The sequence below is a fragment of the Populus alba genome, chromosome 19, assembly GCF_005239225.2.
Source record: "Populus alba chromosome 19, ASM523922v2, whole genome shotgun sequence".
Lineage (NCBI taxonomy): Eukaryota > Viridiplantae > Streptophyta > Magnoliopsida > Malpighiales > Salicaceae > Populus > Populus alba.
In genome coordinates this window covers 16,595,140-16,618,928 of record NC_133302.1, presented here as the reverse complement: position 1 = coordinate 16,618,928, position 23,789 = coordinate 16,595,140, and the positions used below count along the sequence as shown (strand labels likewise).

Below are 23,789 nucleotides of genomic sequence, written 5' to 3'. Positions count from 1 at the left end.
GTGGAGAAACATTATAGCAATCAACAATGTTTTAAAGAAAAAAATTACAAAACTAAATTCTTAATTAGCTCAATATTAAAAACAAATCGACAAATATAATTTTGAAAAATAAAAAAATTACAAAGTGAAAATTTTAACCAATTTAATATTAAAAAAATGGACAAATATAATTTTAAAAATAAAAAAATAAAATAGAAAAACTATGTGGGAAAACACCGCAGCAATCCACAATATTTTAAAGGAAAAAAAATACAAAGTGAAATTTTTAATCAGCTCAATATTAAAAAAATTGATAAATATAATTTTTAAAAAATAAAAAAATAAAATAGAAAAAACTATATGGAAAAACACTGCAGCAATCCATAATATTTTAAAGAAAAAAAAATTACAAAGCAAAATTTTTAACCAGCTCAATATTTAAAAAAGTAAAATAAAAAAATTAATTTTGGAAAAAACAATAAATGAAAAACAAAAATAGAGGAAAGTTGAAAAAAAAAAGAAAAAGAGGAAAATTGGGGAAAAAAATGAAAAATACAAAAAAAATAAAAAGAATGCACTATGAATTACTGTTGTAAGCCATAGTGATTTTAGTGTGGGAAAACAATGATTTCCTTACACTATTTAGATGTATGTATAATATTGAATCTAGTGAACATAACATTTGTTTTTTTTTTTTAAAAAAAAAACAGAATGCTAAATATAATAGGTTCTTAAATCTGAGTTGAACAAATTAGGATTTGGATATGGACGAATATTTATAAAATTCCAATCTAATTAGAAAGATCCTCACAGATATTTTTATTAAACAAATTGACAATCATAATTTATGAATACTTCTTTCGTATGAATTCAGGTACTTCATTGGTAAAAACAATTAACGTATTTTATAATTTCTTACACTTTAAGTGATAAACTATAATAAAACACAGCACACCCACACATATGTTGTGCTTAATTCAGCTATTCGATACTCATTATCTGTTTATATATTTCTTAAAAATAGTAAAATATAAAATATGTACAAGATAAGTTAATATTTTCAATAAGATATCATTAATTAAAGTATCATATTTGCATTCCTTAGATTGCAAATTACATAGCAAATCCTCTTATATTTTTTTAAAAAATTTTCATAAGTTTTTATCATCTTAAATGGTTAAATTGGTTTTGGTTTTTGTTATGTTTGATAAGAAATTCCTCCCTTTGTTTTTTTTTTTTTCAAATTTCTTTAAATATTGCTTTTCATGAGAGTGAGATTTATTTGATTTTGACAATTATATCCATATGAGGAGCTCTTACGTTGGTTAAGGATGTTAAGAAACTTCATTAAAGACGATTATATGGATATTGATTTTATATATCATTTGCTTTTGATGAGATGGTATATTTAATTACAAAAGTATCTGAGCTTTATACGTGGGGTTAATTAGATGTCCATGAATAGAAAAGATGTAATGTTTTCCACCAAATATATAGCCACTTGGGGGTAATACATCATTGATCCTTAGGCTTATGTTTGGTACAAGGGTAATTATAGGGGTTAAAATTTACCGTTCTAGTATTTAAGCATGTTGGGTTGAATTTTTGATGAGAAGTTTTAATAAGAAAGTGATTGTTTTTGCAATGCAAAAATATTTTTGTTAAAATTTAAATTTTTTTATTTTAAATTATTTTTTTTGATATTTTTATATTATTTTGATGTACTAATATTAAAAATAAATTTTAAAAAATAAAAAAAATTATTTTAAAGTATTTTCAAATAAAAAATAATTTTCAAAAATAATTGTTATCACAACAAGTCACAAGTAAGTATAAATGTTATAAAAATATTATATAAATGTTGAAAAAATATTTTGTTGAAATTCTCTAGTTTTGATATAATTATTTTTTTTCACGTTTATGATTTTACATATGAAAGATCATTTAATTTGTATAGACCCCTTCCAAGAAAAAGTCAAACTCCGCCACTATAGGAAACCTATCCACATCTAATTTCTGCAAACAAAAATTCCATTATATGTCAAGTGGGTCACATGCATAATTTTTGTAACATGCTAAATTTAAAAAACCAGCAACCCTCCCTCCAAACCCTCAGGTCTAACCCTAATGCTGTTCACCTCCAGGTTTTTCAAGGCATTCATGTGCTAGTCAAAGGCTACAAGGTGACGTGCACCAATAATGTCGTTTCCCTCTGAATTTCTAGACGAAAACGAAGAAAAAAGTGAAAGGAGGTCTGGCTTAGCCCTGAAGCCTTGGAATTAACAAAGGAAAGGTGGGACCGTGGGATGGGAAAGGGATCCCAAGAAGAAGAGAATCAAATGAAAGCAACCACACCCGTTCATCTCCTCGAAACAATTTTCCATTTTTATTTTTTTATGGCGCCGATATCTTTGCGCGATCCAAGGGCTCGGCAGCATGCGCCATTCACGCCTCTTCTTTTTCGTCCGAATTTGACCCAGGGAAAGAAACAGATGAAGATTACTCGGCAAATTTCCACTAATTAGCCGTTATTTTATGCAGTTTTTTCGGTTATAATGTGATCATTTTCTCGATGTACATATTTCTCGAGATAAACGAGACCCGAAAAGCCACAAATCTGTATGCAGTGGTCGGGTATTGACCGAGCAGGTTGGTGCTCAATGAGGATAATGGCGCATGAGCCACTCGAGTGTGTTGTTTGATCACTTGAAATTAAAATTAATGGCCCAACACTATCTTTTTAGGACCCATTTGGATTAGGTGCCATGATGTTCGTAAACCGAAGTCTAAGATAAAGCAGCAGTGGCTCGGTGGTGCTGTTACACTTTGAAGTGCTAAAAAATTATAAAGAAAAAGAACAAAATTAACGCATATATAATCAGATGAAGAGGGGAATCGATCGGGGGAATGGAAAAAGTTCATGTTTTTCCACTTTCCCAACATTTAAAATTGTCCTTTTAGGTAAAATAAATCAAAAGTATTATTGATATTGCCGTAGTTGTTACACTACTTTTTGAAATGCAGAAATATATTATAACAATATATTTTCCAAGAAAAATTAAAAAAATTATTTAAAAAAAATAAAAACAGGATTTCTCCAACAAAAACAAGCAAGGTAAAAGTGTTACTCGCCTCTAAACTTATTGATGGTAAGAGAATATCCATTGATGGGATGAAATTTAGAAATTCTTGATTTGTTTTCTTCGATTGTGCTGTATGATTATTATACTTGTGATTTTGTGAGTTGTGACAACAGTACAAAAATCAAAGAAAAAGTCAAGGACATTAGTTGCATCAATAATCTCTTTCCTATGCTTTTTTCTGTACTGTGATTCGTGTAGGGTAGACAGCCTTTAGAGGGGAGCGTTTGTGACATTATTCAGCTCGTGGTCCTAGCCCTGCTCATGTCAGTTCTAATTAGCATCTTAATAAACTAAAAAAAAAAAAAAAACATTTGGCCTCCTCTCGTAAAACAGTCACTTAGATTTGGGAATCAAATACAATGTATTCTGGGATAATTTATAGATGAAAGGAGTAATATACCAATTTACTTCCCGAATCTTTTTATTATTGGATTAACGATATCCTTGTTCTTAATTAATTAATGCATGAGATTTCGATGAAATTAAGTGAGCTTATAAATAATATTTAATAAAATTGATCATGGATTCAAATTCAAGATATATCCCATTAATTCCACTCAATTGGAGTATAATATTACATGCTTGCTTTCGTGGCCATACATGATTACTTCATACATTGCATGGGCAACTTTTGCGTCATGGGGAATCCTAAAATCTTCAGACAAAGTCTGGACCTAATTATATCAAAGCCCTTAAATGATTCAATATATATCAGCAATAATAAAAAAGGGAAGTCTTCAATGGAAAAGCCTTGATTTGCGGCAAGGGAAATCCCCGTGAGACTTTTCTCTTTTATATATATATATATAGGAATGTCATTGTTAATTAGTCATAAACAAAACATATACTTTGGTACTTGCTAGCTTAGGATTCCAGTGAAAATGAGAAGGGGAGCTTCTTTCTGCCTCTTGTTTTCCCTGTCACTTGTTCTCTTGGGTTCTGTTCATGCCAAACCCAATTACAAGGAAGCCCTAGCAAAGTCCATACTGTTTTTTCAAGGTCAGAGGTCAGGGAGGCTCCCCAGATCCCAGCAGCTCGCTTGGAGGTCCGATTCCGGGCTCTCTGATGGCTTATTCGCCCACGTACGTCGCCGTTCTTGTTCTTTACTGTTACTACTATTATTCCAATATATAGTCCACACTTTTCTCATACTGCATTTGCAATATTTTATTCTATTTCTGATCTTACGTCTAATGTCAATGAAGTGTTTTCTTAAGAGATCGAGTCTTTAAAAACCGTGTTTATCATTTACACAGGTGGATTTAACTGGAGGGTACTATGATGCTGGAGACAATGTCAAGTTTAATTTCCCAATGGCCTTCACCACGACAATGCTGTCATGGAGCACGCTCGAGTATGGCAAGAGAATGGGGCCTGAATTACCAAATGCAAGGGCCGCAATCCGGTGGGCCACGGACTATCTTCTAAAATGTGCCACCGCCACCCCTGGTAAGCTCTATGTGGGTGTCGGTGATCCGAATGTCGATCACAAGTGCTGGGAGAGGCCAGAGGATATGGACACAGTCCGAACTGTGTTTTCGGTCTCAGCAAGAAGCCCTGGCTCGGATGTTGCCGGTGAGACGGCGGCGGCATTAGCTGCTGCCTCAATGGTTTTTCGAAAAGTCGACCGTAAATACTCGGCTTTGCTACTGAGAACAGCCAGGAAGGTTTTTCAATTTGCCATGCAATACCAAGGTGCCTATAGTGATTCTCTTGGATCAGCAGTGTGCCCATTTTACTGCTCGTATTCTGGTTATAAGGTAAGATTGGCTAGTAAATGAGGAAAACATTTAGTTTATTTCTTTTTCTTTTCCTTTTTTTTTTTCTTGTTTTTTAAGGTAAAGAATATTTCAACTGGAATCTTTTCTAGTGGGCTTGCCTGCTGCGTCTTCTGGGTAGACTGGTCATGCAAAACATATTAGGCCAATAGTTGGAGAAAGTTGAATAATATTAGGTACCAGTTTTGGCACAAATATTGACAACTTCTATGTAATTAAGGTTTTTTGGTAAAAAAGTTAAATTAGATTTTTTCTTACAAAACCTTATGCATAGTTGACTTTCGAGTAGAAAATGGTCAGTGCTGTTCTGGGTTCAAACTTCGTTATCAATGTCCAAAGTGAACTTATTGATAAATTTTTTTAATCTCAGATTCAAAAGACATGAAAGAATGACCTTGTTATTTTGTTTTTAATTTCTTTTGTCAGGATGAACTACTGTGGGGAGCTGCATGGCTGTTCAGGGCAACAAACGAAATGTCCTACTATAACATCTTCAAGTCCTTGGGAGCTGACGACCAACCTGACCTATTCAGCTGGGACAACAAGTATGCTGGTGTTCATGTTCTTTTATCAAGGGTAAGTGGCATCTATTGAATTTACAATATTTATCTACTTTATTCGATTTTAAAAAAAAATTAATGACTGCCAGCTTGTTCATAAATATATAGGGAAAAAAAACTTCAAAAATTAACTGTTGTCATTTATTTTTGCAGCGAGCATTGCTCAACAACGACAAAAACTTCGAGCAATTTGAAGCAGAAGCAGAAAGTTTCATGTGCCGGATCTTACCCAACTCACCTTATAAAACTACACAGTATACACAGGGTAAAACCACCTCTCTCTCTCTCTCTCTTTCTCTATATATATATATATATATATTATATATATATATATATAATATTTTGTTGTTTCCAACATTTAAAATTTTATCCAACACAACAATTTCACTGTGACGCAGGTGGACTGATGTACAAGCTACCTGAAAACAACCTCCAATATGTGACATCCATAACATTCTTGCTCACCACTTATGCTAAATACATGAAAGCAACCAGGCACACCTTCAACTGTGGCAATCTCTTGGTCACTCCAAATTCCCTGTTATATGTGGCTAAAAGACAGGCAAGCTACAAAATACTTTTTTTTTCCTCTATGAATTAGATTAATATATAATTTCTGACTTTTCTTGCTCAACGTTTGGTCTTCTACTACTAATTAACTCAAGGAACTTTATAGGTGGATTACATACTAGGAGAGAACCCGATTCGAATGTCCTACATGGTAGGATTCGGGCCAAATTTCCCTAAGAGAATTCACCATAGAGGTTCCTCTTTGCCATCATTGGCAAGCCACCCACAAGCTATAGGTTGTGATAGTGGCTTCGAGCCTTTCTTCCACTCAGCAAATCCTAATCCTAACATCTTAACCGGAGCTATTGTCGGCGGTCCAAACCAGAATGATGGCTACCCAGATGAACGCAGTGATTATAGCCACTCGGAGCCTGCTACATACATCAACGCTGCTATGGTTGGACCCTTGGCATACTTTGCTGCTACCTTAAATTAGCTATCAAGACATGACGGTCTCTTTCAAGCAACTGTTTCTTGTATATATATCTATTATGCTCGCTCCAAAATGGGGTTAGTCTTCTCACCGAAAAGAGTGAGATTTGAATTGCTTTCTTTAGTTATTTCCCTAGTTTCAAGTGATGTTTAGGACATCAGCTGTGTTCAAGTTCAAATGAACTTCAATGAACAAACAGTTCGATGTTTCTTTCTCTACCAACAAATTACATAATTGGTCGATTGCACTTTAGAAGTAGGATAACATATAGAACAAGGTACGTCTTTCCATCTTAAGTCGAAAAACAAGAAACGAGCCAAAAAATTTGACAGCAGCAGACATAGGATAGCTAAAAAAAGCAAGTTGTGCGATCACAGACAACAAGAAAGCAAAGGCTTAAACAAATATATATTATGCGTGAATCTGAAATTAAGGGAAACAAAAGGCACCCTGACCCTTTATTGCCATCCAGTTGGATCCTACTTCCACACATCAGAGATAAAGAAAAATTTATCCCATGTCCCCACAATCATGTTCAACTCAGAACCAAACTAAGTCTCTAAAAGAAAGTTATTTTTTTTTAAAAGTAAATTCCAGAAAAAATAAAATTTTAAAAAGTAAATTTTTGAAAAGTATTTTTTGATGTTTGGTAATGTTATGGAAAATGAACTGAAAAATACTTTTTAGTGTTTAGTTATGTTATGGAAAATGAACTGGAAAATAATTTATTAATGAATTAATTTTTTTTCAAGTTTATCTAATATATATATCAAATATTTAATATAAAATATTTAATTACTTACAATAAAAAAAATAAAATCTAAAAAGTATAATGATACAATAATTTAATAATTTATTAATGAATTCTATATCAAAATATGGAACGACTCCAGTTTTCTACCGAAATCATTTCTTTTTTTTTTTAATTGTGTATAATCGTCATCATCAACGCACTTAGCACTTCGCTATCTAATATTTCTACCCATATCAATTCTTGAACAATTACTGTGCAGCATCATGAGCCATTTACTAATGCATTCTAATTAATTAATACCCGGCTTAACCACTATCAATTCGGTTCCATCATCATGCATTCAGTAATGCCTTCTAATTATACATACCTGGCTTATAATCACCATTGACTATTTCTATTTTCTACCCAAACCAATCCACTATGCAGCATCATCAACATCAACGGGTATTCATCTTTACATTCATGGTTTCTACTGAAATCAATTCCCCCTTTCATCATCAACGCACAGATCATTGTGCATCCTCATCAACGCACACACATAACGCCCACAAAACACATGAAACACATATCAACAACAGAGAAGAAAAATAACATCGGGTGGAGAAATTGAGCATGGGTTTCTTGTGTTTTTTTCACAGAAACCAAACAAATTATTTTGTTTGGTTTCTGTGAAAAAAACACAGCAAACCCGATTTGCCTGGCGAAGAGATTGGGAAGGAAACGGGGCTGAAGGGCGCCTTCGGCTTAAGAAAAGAATGGTGATTCTTTGCTGTGACAGTGGTGATTCTTTGTTGTGATAGCAACAATGGCGAAAGAAAATAATTTTGCCGTGTATGTGTATGGGTCTTTGTTCGGTTTCTGGGTTGAATTTTTGGATTTGCTGTGGTTGATTTTTCCCAGGGGTTTGGGTTTGTTGTGGTTGAATGGGTTGTCTTCCCATGGGTTTCGATTTACAAAGCATTAGAGCTTCTGGTTGCAGTGAACTTAATAGAGCATGGGAGCTTGTTGATCTGGTTGCAGTGAACTTAACATATATTTGAGAAAAAAAATTACCTGTAAGATGAGAGATGGATTTGTTTTTTTGGGACAGGAGACACGTTTTGTTAATAAAGACAAGGAAAGTGTTTTCCTTTCTAAGGAAAACACTTTCCTGCCGTATAGTTTTATTTTTTTCATTGACTGGAATTGAGTTTTCTTTGACCGATTTTTCTTATGCTTGCCAAACATGGAAAAATGGAGAAAATGATTTCGAGGAAAATGAATTCCTGGAAACAAACAAGACATAATTTACATATCAGTGTAATAGTCTTCCTTTATTCTGCTCTATAAGGTAACAAACTTTAAGTGAACTATCATGCTGCCAATCATTTTTGTGCTCGTTTAGTTCCTCTAGAAGTTTATGTCAATCTGTTTAAAAAACCTCTTGAGCAACAAACCAAGCTGCAAAAGTTGATTAGATTTTAATTAGTTGTATCAGTAAATGACAAACCAACAAGAAATGAAAGTATAGAACTATGATACAAGGATGAAGATTGCGTGGCACTCCAAAAAAAAAAAGAAGTAAATATCTTAAAGGTCTGTGAGGAGCATAAGTATAAGAGAAAAAAAATGTGGTAAAGGAGTGTTAAGTAAGAGACAAAAACTCGTAAAAAAATGGATAATTATTAAAGGAAATTCTTAAGAAGAGGTGATGGATGACATTTATATGTATAAGTTTTGATACTATACTATTAGGATTGTGATAAATGTCCTTATATGAAAGGCTAGATATATACGTCACGTGTTATTAAAAAAATACATGAATAACATCCTCAAATTTTAGTCCATGTCATCCTTAACAAGCTATGCTACGAATATATCAAGCCAAATCTTTCTAACCATCCCATTTAGCCTCATGGTTAGTCAAAGATTGCTACTTTTCTCCATAATCCCTATCAATTGATCAAAGCAATTATACAACTATATAGCATTGTAGCTCCATCTAAAATAGTATAACTATTAGAAATAGAAAGATGTAACAATGGACAAAGTTTTATATCTACATTGGCCCTCTTTATAAGAGGTTTTGTTTTTATGAAAAGAAAAGTTCTCATGCATAACGAAGATATAAGAAGAAAAGGTCATATGATTTGTTCAAAATACATATATGCATATGTATGGTTTTGAGTAAGGCTTGATAAAAAGACTAGTCTTTTTTGGAGGAGGGTTCATGAGTTTAAAAGAAACAAAAATGTATTTAAATTGTGAATCAATATCTTTAAAAGTGAAAAAAAAAAAAACTCATATTTAGGAGGATATTTAGATAGTTCTTTAGGTATAATTAACCTGATTTTTTTAAAGCTTATCCTTTAGACTAAGAAATTAAACTCTATAATTCTTACAAATGGTTAACTACCATTGACAATGTAGGAAAAGTTATTTCTTTTAAAAAATAATATGAACCTTGATGGTCTAATATATCCCTCTTGTATTAAAGAATTCTTGAGTAGAAAATGGTTTATACTTCGAAAGCATCTTTAGTATTTGCATGTATAAAAACTTAATAGGTCCTCCTTATATGTAGGTTTTTTTAGCATAGAAAATAATGTTATGCATCTAAAAAATAACTTTTACATTTTCATTAATGAAAATCATACAAATCCCCTTGTTCGTAGGCCTTTTCACATGTATAAAGGGGGTTTGTAACTTGAAAACAACCTTTGTATTTTCATAAATAATAATAAAAATTTATAGTTTCCTTGCATGAGGACTTTTTTTAACATGGAAGAGGGCAACTCACAACATAAGTAATTTATAAAGTTTGAGAAAAATGAAACCCTTGATAATTAGTAGATCTTTTAAGATTTTCTAAAAAGTCTCTTTGACAAGGATATATAGGATAAACCTTTATGGATTCCAAAATTAAAAACTTTTAATAGGATTTTCATTAGAGAATCCTTTGTAAGGATTATGAAGATAAAACCCTTGACAATGTGCAATTAGCAGAATCTTTAGGAGGGTTATGAAATTAGATCCTTAATAAAGTTTTAACTAATAAACTCTTATAAAGCTGCGCAAGAAATAAAACCTTATGGAGACTTGTGAGGGTTATGGAAATGAAACCTTTAATAAGGGTCTAACTAGCTTTATAAGGGTAATAAAAAGAAGACTTAGCCGATCCTTATAAAGATTGTGAAAACGAGACCTTTAATAAGAGTCTCGCTAGCAAATTCTTATAGGGTTGTCATACCTAATATTACGATTATTAATTAAAATTTTAAAATTTTTATTGAAAAAAATATATCTAATATCTTGTTTTTAGAGAAAATGATCAAGTTTAAGGAGTCGTTACCTATATTATATTTACTAAGAATCCTAACTGGTCAATATACATTCTATGATACGGGACTGGTTACATGAAAGGAAAGATGTTATCAACTCTTAAACATTCTACTTGAGACAAGTTGCATTGCTAGTTTTGTTTAAAATTACTAAGAGTTTATCCTCTCTCTTTTTTATTTTCCTATCATGTTCCTGGCTCTTGCGTCAGTGAACAGTACTTACGAATATTTCTAACTTTGATATTGGTAAGTATTGCATAAACCCAAAAAAATACGATATTCTTGAATCTAGCACCGGTGAACAAGTTCACAAAATTTTGATTTTTTAATGAAGAAAAAACATATTTTCTATGCCCTTTTCTTTTTGTTTACCCTTTTTATTATTTACTTTTTTATTAGACAAGAATAAAAAAAATTATTACACAACAGATTTGCATTTAACAATAATAGTCCACAAATTGAGCATGTAGCAAAAAAACATCGTAAAGAAAAGAAATAAAACAAAGCATGAGGGGGTCACAAATAAATCAATGAAGATCACCAAATATTTCTGGAATTTTTTAATATTAAAAGAAGGTTTTTTTGGTCAAATATAAAAAAAAAATGCATGAAAAAAGTATAAGGGTTTGTTTTATCAAACATACAATTTTAACAAAAACAATTTAGGCCGACAGGCGTTAGATTTAGACCCACTCCACTCTTCGTTTTTTTTAGCTGAATCTAGCCCAACTATAGAAGTTGAGCTAGACCTAGTAGCCTGGCTGGTCACTTGTCCAACCCAGTGGTCAGGTGGGCAAAAAACAAGAACGCACGCCGCACGCTCAGTACAGTGTAGGAGTAATTAAAATTAAAGCGGGGAAGAAAGGGAGGGAGACTTATTTAGTCTGCTACCTCTGGTGGCGACATCAAAGCTTGAGGGAGATCGGTTTACTGGACTAGCCACGCCTCGTTCTTCTCCTCTTCTTTTGCTTTTACTTCTCTCCGATCGTCCTTCTCTTCCGGATTCACTGTTTTTCTTTATGTTCGTAATTAGATCCCAGTATTTCGAAGCCTTTTACAAAACAGTCCCTGACTTCCAAATTAATCATTTGAGTCCTTAATTGACTCTTTAACATTTAATTCTTTCAAAATCACCCCTAAAAAATTAATTAAACTCCCTATAGTACCCTCGCCTTTTCATTTCGACCCATGAATTTTAATTTCTTGCAATTTTGACCCAAATCAGCCCTGAATTTTAATATTTCTTCAATCAAGCCTCTAATTTTATTAATTAAACTAATTTAAAGTTTTAATTAAGTCCCAAAACTTATTAATTATTCAATTAAACTCTTGATTTCATTAATTAAACTAATTTAAAGTTTAATTAAGTCCCCAAACTTATCAATTCTTTTAATTTCTACCAAAATTAGCTCCCAAATTGATAATTCTAACCTGATTGACCTTTAAAATTTTCAATTTGTATTGCCTTTGTTGTAACCCAATTTTGGATTCACCAAGATTTTCTTGAATATTATTTTATTTCTATTATTATTCATAAAAAATAAAATAAAATTCAAAAAAGTTTAAAATTCAAAAATATATTTTTCTCGAGTCAACCGCATCTTTCCAGGTCAAACCATGTCGACCAGGGTAAAAAATAAGTTTCGGGCTATTTTTGGGTCAAAACCATCATTTTTCGGTTAAAACCCGGTTTACCGAGTTGATACCCATCAAATGTTTTTTTGTGTTAGCGGTTGAAACGGGCTTTTTTTAATACTGATTTGAATTTTTAATTTTACCTATATAAATATTTATTATTATATATAATAAAACAAAATAATAATACAAAATTAAAATTTTCAACGGAGTAGTTGTATTATTGAATTAGTAGTTGTGTTAATATTATTTTTTTATTTAAGGTAGATGAAAGAGCAGTTGTGTTGTCCCCTGCTCAGTGGCTATAAATAGCCACAGGGAAAAAGGGAGGAAGAAAAACAGAAAAGAAGAGAAAGAATTGAAATATTGTGCATGTTTTTTTAGTTTTTCTTCACAAGAGTAGGATATTGTTTTAAAAAAAAAAACAATTTGAAAAATACCAAGTATATCCCGACTCATCTCAGCCATTGAAGTAATTTAAGATTTGATCCCGTTGTGCCACGTCATCCGGTGTACCGAGCTTTCGGTGCACCGCGTCACACCGGATCCAAACCCATACAATCTGGATCGTCCAATCACCTTTCAGATCAAGCCAATCACAACCGCATGATCGTTTCATCAGAGATCCAACGGCTCACAGTGTTCAGATGCACCAGTATACCATACACGCGTTCTCACCGTAGCACAATCTCAGAGTCTCTCTCTCCTCTCGTCGGCGACTCCCTCTCTCATCCGATCTCCACTTTCCGGCCATCTCAAGCCTCCGGACCACCACAGAAAAGTAGCTACCCTGATGTAAAGCAAAACCCCCGCGATTTTCATCGTTTTCTCCGCCTTATCTGGCCTGAAAAAGCCGCGATCTTCGTCGGCCACCGAAGCTTCAAGTCGTCGATTCTCCCTCGTCAGCCATCAACGGACGTCAAGACCACCACCAACAGAATCCTCGACCTCAGATCTACCATAATCGACCATCGGTTTGCCAGAAAGCTCGCCTGAAAATCTAGCCGCCACCAACAGTAGCCGCGCGTGAGCCACAGGCGCCGCCAGTGGCATTTCGTAAATTTCTACTAAATCCGAGGGTATTTCAGTCTTTTACCTATACTGTGTCACTTAGGTAAATTTTTTTAGATTTCTAACATTTTTTTATTTTGTATATAGATTTTCTTGCATGTTGTAAAACAAACAAAAAAAATATATAAAAAAAGGAATAACAACGCGGGTCCAACACTCATCCTATTATGTTATCATTCGTGGGTTCAAAGCCCAATTTTCAAATATAGTTATACCCATATCTCAACGATATCAAAATATTTATTTTTATAAACAAATATTGTTTGTCGACAAGTCTTTTTTTATAGAAAAGGACCGATGTCAAAAAAAAAAAAAAGTTTAAATACTAAACAAATCTGGATTATGTCCATAATTTTGTTTTTTGGTAACTCAGACATAAATCTCCTTTTTAGGGTTAAACATCAATATTTTAGACAAGTCTCCTATTTTTAGAGAATGATGTCATTTTTAATGTGGCTTCTATTTTTAGGGACCGACGTTAACTATTTTATAAAAATAAAAAATAAAATTGCAAATAAGCTCAAAATATAATAACATTTAAATCAAATAAAAAACACACAAGTAAAGGTAACCTTTCTCTTGAAAGGATATTTTAAGGGTGGTATCTACCTTCCCTTAATCATAACTAACCCAGTACCCGAATCTCTAGAACTAGTGTCTAATTTGGGATTTCTAGTTCCCTCAAATTACTAGATGACGACTCCAATGAAATCTTTATTTCCCAATAAAAAAAAAAATCTTTTGTTAAATAAACAAAAAAAAAAGGAGCCGTCGCCTGATGTCGTGTATCGACAGCCTTAACCTAAATTTCAATTTTTCTTCATTCATTCCATTTTTCTTCATTTCATTTCATTTTTATTTGGTAAAAATAGAAATAAAAAAATAAAAAATTGGATTATGACAAAAACAACCATTAATGTGGATAGAACTTTTTCCGAAATGCTTTCCGTAATGGGAGTGACTTATTCAAAATGTTTGAATATAAGTGGTTTCATACCTACTTTCTTGTACACAATTTTTTCTAATCTTTTAAGGGAATTGGAGTTGTCTATATACCTAGTAATGCATGTAATGGAGATATGTGTTGTGTTTCTCATTACATAAGTGGGAGAGTGCGAAGCTATTTTTTATAGCTAAAACAACATTGTAACATTTTCAATTCTGAGATCCAATATTTTCAATTCTGAGATCCAACAAAGCAATTCTGAGATCCACATGTTTTACTGTAGATGACACTGTTCATTTTTTTTTTTATGGTTTATAAATTTAAGGAAAAAAAAGTATTGAACCTAGTTGAATTCAAGGTCCATGTAATGTGTTTTTTTAAAAGGTTGAATATAAATTTATTGGAAAAAAATATTGAATCTCGTTGAGTTCATGGTTTAGTCACGGGTTTAACGAGTTAAGCCACAACAACCGGAAAATTGTTTTTTCTTATATTGCTTTTTTTTTATTGGCATCTTTTATATTATTTTATATAAAAGATATTATTAAAAAATAATATAATAAAAAAATAATTATACATATATATATTTAAATTCATGTTTCAATTAATATCCCTTATATGTGATTATTTGTTCTTATTTAACTTTTTTTTATATAAAGATTTTTTTTGATAGTGTTGTATGTGTTTAATTTTTTAGTTTTTTTAAAGATTAGATATAAATTTAAAGGTAAACAAATATTGACTCCGGTTGATTTCATGTTCTGGGTCATGGATTTAATGAGCTAAGTCACAACATCTGGAAAATTATTTTTTTCTTTTTATATTGCTTTTTTTTACTAGTATTTTTTTTATATGCATATATTTTAAATAATTTTTAAATTTATGTTTCAATTAATATCACTTATATGTGATTGTTTTTTAGCTTATTTAACATTTTCTAGATAGAGATTGTTTTTTGATGATGTTGTGCATACTTAAATTTTGATTTTTTTTAAAAGGTTGAATATAAATTAAAGGGGAAAATAATATTGAACCTGACACAGTTTTTGATCCAAGTTAAGAGTTTAATTTTTAAAAAAATTAAAGAAAAAAAAAATATTGAACTCTGTTGAGTTCATGGTATTTGTCACATGTTTAAGTTCTTCTTCTTTCTTTTTTTTGTTAAAGGTTGAATATAAATTTAAGGAAGAAAATATTGAACCCGATTCATTTCATGCCCCGAGTCACAGGTTTAACAAGTTAAGACACAACAACTGAGCAATTATTTTTTTCTGATATTTTTTTTCTGGCATCTTTGTTTTATATTTAAAAATAAATAAATTTATGTTTCAATTAATTTCCCTCATTTGTGATTGTTTTTTTTTATTTAACTTTTTTTTATAGAGATTGTTTTTTATGGTGTTGTGCGTGTTTAAATTTTGAAAAAATTATTTTGATTCATCAATATTTAATTTAAAGATTGATTATAAATTTAAGGAAAAATAAATATTGAACCTGGTTGAGTTCATAGTACCCATCCACTCCATATGTTTGAGTTCATGTTCACTTTTTTTTTATGGTTTGCTATAAATTTAAGGGAAAAAAAAGTATTGAACCTAGTTGAATTCATGGTCCAAGTAATGTATTTTTTTTAAAAGGTTGAATATAAATTAAAAGGAAAAAATTATTGAACCTCATTGAGTTCATAGTCTAGTCACGGGTTTAATGAGTTAAGCCACAACAACCGGAAAATTGTTTTTTTTCTTATATTGCTCTTTTTTTTATTGGTATCTTTTATATTATTTTATATAAAAGATATTAGTAAAAAATAATATAAGAAAAATAATAATTATACATATATATATATAAATTAATTTTTAAATTCATGTTTCAATTAATATCCCTTATATGTGATTATTTGTTCTTATTTAAATTTTTTATATATAAAGATTGTTTTTTGATAGTGTTGTATGTGTTTAATTTTTTAGTGTTTTTAAATATTAGATATAAATTTAAAGGTAAAAAAATATTGACTCCGGTTGATCATGGTCTGGGTAATGGATTTAACGAGCTAAGTCACAACATCTGAAAAATTATTTTTTCTTTTTATATTGCTTTTTTACCAGTATCTTCTTTTATATGTATATATTTTAAATAATTTTTTAAATTTCTGTTTCAATGAATATCACTTATATGTGATTGTTTTTTGCTTATTTGACATTTTCTGGATAGAGATTGTTTTTTTGATGATGTTGTGCATACTTAACTTTTGATTTTTTTTTAAAGGTTGAATATAAATTAAAGGGAAAAATAATATTGAACCTCACAGAGTTTTTTATCCAAGTTAAGAGTTTAATTTTTAAAAAAATTAAAGAAAAAAAATATTGAACTATGTTGAGTTCATGGTATTTGTCGCATGTTTAAGTTCTTCTTCTTTCATTTTTTGTTAAATGTTAAATATAAATTTAATGAAGAAAATATTGAACCCGATTCATTTTATAGTCCGAGTCACAAGTTTAACAAGTTAAGCCACAACAATCGAGCAATTATTTTTTTTGATATTTTTTTTTCTGGCATCTTTGTTTTATATTTAAAAATAAATAAATTTATGTTTCAATTAATTTCCCTCATTTATGATTGTTTTTGTTTATTTAACTTTTTTTTTATAGAGATTGTTTTTTATGGTGTTATGTATGTTTAAATTTTGAAAAAGTTATTTTGATTCATCAATAATTTTTTTTTTTATCATTTTGTATAAGAGGATGGAGGTTACAAAGGGGAACGTGCCAGGTGCCTTCTTTGGTGACCCGGAAGGATGGAGGATGGAGGTTAGAAAGGAATTATGGAAAGTGCCAGGTGCCTTCTTTGGTGACCCGGAAGGATGGAGGATGGAGGTTATAAAGGAAGGTGTTGGGAAGCACAGCAGAAGCCTCAATTCTTCATTACAAACACAGCTAGAAACAGAGCAGGATCTCTTTTAATAGCTACAGATCGGCACAACCAAGCAAGCAAGGGTTGTGTCAGTTTTAATATAATCAATGGCTGCAACAAGCTCCAGATGCAACACAACCTCTCCACCCTTTCCTCCTACCCAAAATAATTGTAAATGGACATATGATGTGTTCCTGAGTTTCAGGGGTGAAGACACCCGCACGAACTTCACTGATCATTTGTACAGTGGCTTGGGAAGTAGGGGGCTTCGTGTTTTCAAGGATGATGAGAAGCTTGAGAGAGGAAAAGAGATCGCACCAGAGCTCTTAAAAGCAATTGAGCAGTCAATGTTTTCAGTCATTGTTCTTTCTAAGAACTACGCTTGTTCATCTTGGTGCTTAGAAGAACTGGCTAAGATTATAGAATGTGGTGATCAAAAAGGGCAGAAGATTTTTCCTGTGTTTTATGATGTTGACCCGTCAGACGTGAGGAAACAAACAGGGAGCTTCCAGGATGACTTTTCAAAACATGAAGAAAAGTACAGAGAGAACATAGACAAGGTTAGAAAATGGAGGGCTGCTATGACACAGGTAGCCAATCTATCTGGATGGACTTCCAAGAACAGGTTAGGTTTATTCACTTTATATTTGGCTCATGCAATTCAATGTTATAGGTTCCAAATTGGAAGATATAGAATTTGAACTCGGAAGTATTAATTTCCAGATAATGGGCTAGAGACAAGTGTTTGATCTATTCAACCTAATAAGTTCCTTGCCCTAGATTAGATACTATTCAGAATCCAGACCTTGCTTCTTGTCTTGTTTGTGTTTATCACATTTGAACAAATTGCGTTTTTCTACAATTTCTGGACTGGCCTAAATTTATTTATTTTTCATGATTTTATAATTTTAAAACACGGGAATCCTCATCCCACAAGTGAATGCCTATTGTTTCTTCTTTTGCTGCAGGAACGAGTCAGAAATAATTGAAGAAATTGTTCAAAAGATAGATTACGAATTGAGTCAAACATTCTCAAGTGTCAGCGAAGACTTAGTTGGAATAGATTCTCGAGTGAGAGTAGTGAGTGATATGTTATTTGGAGGACAAAATGATGTTCGCATTATTGGGATTTGTGGGATGGGTGGCATCGGTAAAAGCACCATTGCCAGAGCGGTCTACGATAAGATTAGGTATCAATTTGAAGGTAGCTGCTTCCTTGCAAATGTCAGAGAAGGTTTTGCGAAACGAGGGGCAGTTCCATTACAAAATCAACTTCTTTCTGAGATCCTAAGGGAAAAGAGCCCAAAGATATGGGATCCGGAGAAAGGAATCACTGAGATAAAGAACAGGCTGCAAAACAGGAAGGTGCTTGTCATTCTTGATGATGTAGATAGTCTAAAACAGCTGCATTTCTGGGCTGTGGACCGAAAATGGTTTCTTCCAGAGAGCCGAATAATCATAACAAGTAGGGATAAGAATTTGTTGAGTACTCATGCAGTGGATGGTATATACGAGGCCGAGGAGTTAAATTATCATGATGCTCTTGTCCTATTGAGTCGAAAAGCATTCAAACAAGACCAACCAATAGAAGGTTACTGGGAGCTATGCAAAAGTGTTCTGGGCCATGCCAGGGGCCTTCCATTAGCTGCTAGAGTCTTGGGTTCTTGCCTCTATGGCAGAAGCATGGATTTTTGGGAAAGTTTCATTAAGAGACTAAATGAAATTCCAAATAGGGACGTCATGGATGTTCTAAAAATAAGTTTTGATGGATTAGAGGAACTAGAGAAGAAAATATTCTTAGATATTGCTTGTTTCTTTAAGGGGATGAATAAAGATCAAGTAACAAGGATACTTAACCAATGTGGTTTTCATGCAAATTATGGAATACAAATTCTCCAAGATAAATCTCTCATATGGGTGTCAAATGATACATTGTCGATGCATGATTTGTTACAAGCAATGGGTAGAGAAGTTGTTCGTCAAGAATCTACTGCAGAGCCTGGAAGGCGTAGTAGATTATGGGCAAGTAAAGATGTCTTTCATGTGCTCGGGAAAAACACGGTAAGCAGCTATATATAGAAATTTAGCCAGAAATGTTCATTGCACTGAAAGAATTGATTTTAATGACCATTTTTAATATATCATTCCTATTTTTAATTTTCCTTTTGCACTTCACACCATTGGCTTTTTTGATGGCAGGGACAGAAGAAATAGAAAAGCATAGCCCTGGACTGGGCTAACCCAGAAGATGTGGAAGCCACAATGCAAAAAACCAAAAGGTCAGCATGGAACACGGGAGTCTTCTCAAAAATGAGCAGGCTAAGGTTGCTCAGAATTCGTAATGCATGCTTTGATTCAGGACCGGAATATCTTTCTAACGAGTTACGGTTTCTTGAATGGTGTAATTATCCCTCAAAATCTTTGCCATCCAGTTTCCAGCCAGAAAATCTTGTTGAAGTTCACTTGTGTTACAGTAACTTGCGACAACTTCGGCTTGGTAATAAGGTAACATCATCAGTTTAGAGATTTCAGACTTTGTGTTTGAAATAAATATGAAGTAATGACACCTATTTGCTTTTATCTTTGGATTTTGACAACAGATTCTTGACAGTTTGAAAGTCATTGATCTCAGTTACTCCGAATATTTAACCAAGACCCCTGATTTCACTGGGATTCCGAATCTTGAGAGGTTGATTCTACAAGGTTGTCGAAGGCTGTCTGAGGTCCATTCATCAATTGGTCATCACAATAAGCTGATTTATGTGAATTTAATAGACTGCAAAAGTCTTACAAGTCTCCCAAGTAGAATAAGTGGTTTAAATTTGCTAGAAGAACTTCATCTCTCTGGCTGCTCAAAACTGAAGGAGTTTCCAGAAATTGAGGGAAATAAAAAATGTTTGCGGAAGCTTTGTTTAGATCAGACTAGCATTGAAGAACTGCCCCTATCAATTCAATATTTGGTTGGCCTAATTTCATTGAGCCTCAAAGACTGTAAGAAACTTTCTCGTCTTCCAAGCAGCATAAATGGTTTAAAGTCCCTCAAAACTCTCCATCTATCTGGCTGCTCTGAACTTGAGAATCTGCCAGAGAATTTGGGCCAGTTAGAATGTTTGAACGAGCTTGATGTAAGTGGAACTGCCATAAGAGAACCACCAGTCTCCATTTTTTCCCTGACGAATCTTAAAATATTGTCTTTTCATGGATGCGCGGAATCTTCGAGGTCCACCAAAAATATTTTGCAGCGTTTAATGTTTCCACTGATGCCAAGAAAAAGAGCAACCTCAACAAGTCTGGTGTTACCTTCTTTATCAGGTTTATCTTCTCTTACAAATCTGGATCTAAGAAATTGCAATCTTGGGGAAGGAGCAGTACCCAATGATATTGGCTACTTGTCCTCCTTAACGCATTTGGATCTAAGCTGTAATAAATTTGTTAGCCTGCCTACAAACATCGATCAACTTTCAGGACTTCAATGTCTTTGCATGGAAGATTGCAAGATGCTTCAATCACTCCCTCAACTCCCACCGAATCTCGAACATTTCAGCGTCAACGGTTGTACATCATTAGAAAAAATGCAATTTTCAAGCAATCCATGCAAATTCAATTATCTGAGTTTTTGCTTTATAAATTGCTGGAGATTGTCTGAGAGTGATTGCTGGAATAACATGTTTCATACCCTGCTCAGAAAATTCTTTCAGGTCTCTCTCTATCTCTCTCTCTCTAACAACTTGTACTCTATGCTGTAGGGCCCTCCTAATTTAATCGGGTCATTTAGTGTCTCTCTCTCTAACAATTTTCATTCTATGCTGTAGGGCCCTCTTAATTTAAGCGAGTCATTTAGTGTCGTTATTCCTGGAAGTGAAATTCCAACTTGGTTCAGCCATCAGAGTGAGGGATCATCAGTGAGTATACAAACACCTCCCCAATCCCTTGAAAATGATGAGTGTTTGGGATATGCTCTATGTGCTTCTTTGGAATATGATGGATGTGCTTCTTCGGAAAGATGTGCTGATATTCCATATTGGGCATCTCTAGTTCCTGTGCTATGTATTTTTAACGGCAAAATATATGGGAATATGATGTCTGTTTTTCATAGTGGCATTGAGATGAAATGGAAACGGGACAGCATTTCGTCAGATCACCTTTGGTATCTGTTTTTCCCTTCTCGTTCCAAAATATTCGACCGTCACATTAGCTTCAGGTTTGAAACCTACCGGCCTCAAATGAAGGTGATCAAGTGCGGAGTTCGTCTAGTATACCATCAAGATGTTGAAGGGTTAAACCGGATGACAAATCTACATGAGAACTCAACTTTCGAGGGTGTTGATGAATGTTTTCAAGAATCTGGCGGTTCCACAATGCGTGGCGGCAGCGCCCTGGTGAAACGACTCGGTCATACTAATAATGTTGGAGAGACCAGCGGAAGTGTTAGTTCTCATGAGCAGCCCCCCACAAAAAAGCTGAAACAAATATAGCAGAAGTTGCACTTGCATCCGCTTACACTCATGGCGGCAGGTATTCAAATCTGATATGATTGTTATAAGGTCTCATCACTAAGAGTTTATTCAAATCAAATTTGGATCCACATTACAATCTGATATGATTGTTATAAGATTTAAATATTTTATATCTAAAAGTTAAAGATTTGAGTTTGAAAATTGTTAATTTTAAATGTCAGGTGTTGTTTAGAAGATAAAAATGGTTTTTTTTTTTTTTTCCTTAGATCATTTGAGGTGACTTGATTGCCTGAGGAGTGGTGACCAAGCAGCGAATGGGAGATGTGCATGGAGGAAGGAGGAGGAAGGAGGTGGAAGGGTGCTGCTAGAATTTTTCAGCAAAAATCTTGGTCAAGTCTTTATGGTTCACATTAGTGCAATTAAGTCCTTATGTATTATCTAGTTGTAATTCAGTCCATTTCTAAATTATTAAAAAACATGTGTGTTGAATTATATAATTAAGTTATTTATGAATAAAATTGCAATTGTTTATCTTGAAGAAAAATAATTTTTCATAGCTAGTTTGTAATCAAAATGAATATTGTGGGTGATTGGCTTAAAATTTTATAAAATATGGGGCTCACATAAATAAATACTAGTGTGTGAGATTTAAAGTTTAGGGTAAATTGGTTATTTTACACAGTTATAACACCATTTTTTTTATTTGATTTACGTAGGTGTCCGGGCCAGCTTGCGTGCACCACGACTAATCCCACGATTTATTGAACATCCTGCAAACACAGTAAGCATGTAAGGCACTGCGGGAGTGACAGGCGTGCACGGTGAGATCACACCACATTTTTTTATTGAGTAGGATTGTTGTGCATTTAAAAGGTTGGATGCTAATAGAAAAAAAAAAAGAAAAAAAAAGAAAAGGGAATGTAATTTCATTATATCATAGATATATTTTTCTATTTACTATAATAATAAAATTACTGTTTTGTCATTCTAAAAAAATCAACATGCTTTTATTTTGGGGGTATTTTAGTTTTTTTATATAATGCATTATTCATTAAAAATTTGTTTGGGAGTATAGCTATTTTTTTTTTTGCATAATAAAATAATATAATTACCCATAAAATTAAATAATTATAAAACTGAAGTCTTTTTGTTCGTTAATGTGTAGTGAATTTACAAGCATGTCTATTGGGGTCAAAAAATTTAAACCATAGGGTTAAGGGTTTTTAGATTTTTTACATTGATTTTTTATATATATAATTGTTAAGGTAATCAAGTACATATATGCCTTTTGTATTAATTAAATATTATTATTACCCTTCAGTCACATCATTTTCCTCCCTCTGAGTAGAATTATTCATCCTTGATCTATTGAAAAATGCTTTTTCACTTCTATCATCGCCTTTCCAATTGAGAATTGAGAATTGAGAATTAGAAGGATTTTTTTTTTTCATTTAAAATGTATTTTTAAAATAATTTAATTTTTTTATTTTTTTATTTGCAGATCATTTTCATATACTAATATTAAAAATATATTTTTTAAAATATTATTTTTATATATTTTTCAAATAAAAATAACTGCCATGAAATTTAGATCTATCTTGTTACGAATAACAAGAATCCCGAGAAAATTGTATTCTGTACACCTCCGTGTTTCTTCTTGGAGCAACAGGAAATGAACAGAACAAGATCTCTATATGGCTTTGTTCTCCGCTCTTAGTTTTCTTAATTTACATTTCAAGATATTTTTGAAATTCTTCCATGGTAGATCTTATAAATTCTTTTAGCTTCAGATTTCCTGCGAGTAAAAGACCTCCCCTGGAAAATCTCGACAGTTTCACTCATGAACCTTTACCATGGAGGTCAAATCTACACATGGAAGCACAGCTGCGAGTCGGAGGCTTGGAGCGGAGTTACAATGACCAGTTGTGAAACGCCGACCACCGCAGCATCTTTATTTCAGCAAGCAAGAAAGTCCTCACTTGCATTGTCGTCAGCGCCACCGCGTCTCTGAGGATTACAATTGTTTTGGGCCAAAGCGCATATTCCCAGTGAAATCATCCGATTGCTATACATGTATGGGAATTGTTAACACATCCACAACATTTCCCTTGTCCAAAAGGATTTTCCCAAGTGCAGCAAGCCAAAGCAGCTTGGTCCATACATGCCAAACTCCTTTGAGCAACCAAAATTTCTGTTTGTTTCTTGGCCGTATCCAGCAATTGTAGATGGCGAC

General features: G+C 32.8%; 2 protein-coding genes across 2 annotated transcripts; both read left to right on the top strand.

Annotated features, from left to right (window-relative positions):
- The first annotated feature begins 3,934 nt into the window (after positions 1-3,934).
- LOC118044119 (endoglucanase 9) lies at positions 3,935-6,671 on the top strand. Its single transcript, XM_035052276.2, has 6 exons — positions 3,935-4,204; positions 4,379-4,882; positions 5,327-5,476; positions 5,614-5,725; positions 5,859-6,022; positions 6,137-6,671. Exons 1-6 carry the CDS (start codon positions 4,004-4,006, stop codon positions 6,464-6,466), a joined length of 1,461 nt encoding a protein of 486 aa, XP_034908167.1. The 5' UTR covers positions 3,935-4,003; the 3' UTR covers positions 6,467-6,671.
- A 10,281-nt stretch (positions 6,672-16,952) lies between these two features.
- Positions 16,953-22,103, top strand: LOC118044094 (TMV resistance protein N-like). Its single transcript, XM_073406891.1, is given in 7 exon segments — positions 16,953-17,724; positions 18,068-19,161; positions 19,299-19,335; positions 19,337-19,604; positions 19,700-20,797; positions 20,912-21,614; positions 21,823-22,103. Coding segments are annotated over 6 exon segments (3,678 nt in total). The 5' UTR covers positions 16,953-17,206; the 3' UTR covers positions 21,575-21,614; positions 21,823-22,103.
- Positions 22,104-23,789: the final 1,686 nt, after the last annotated feature.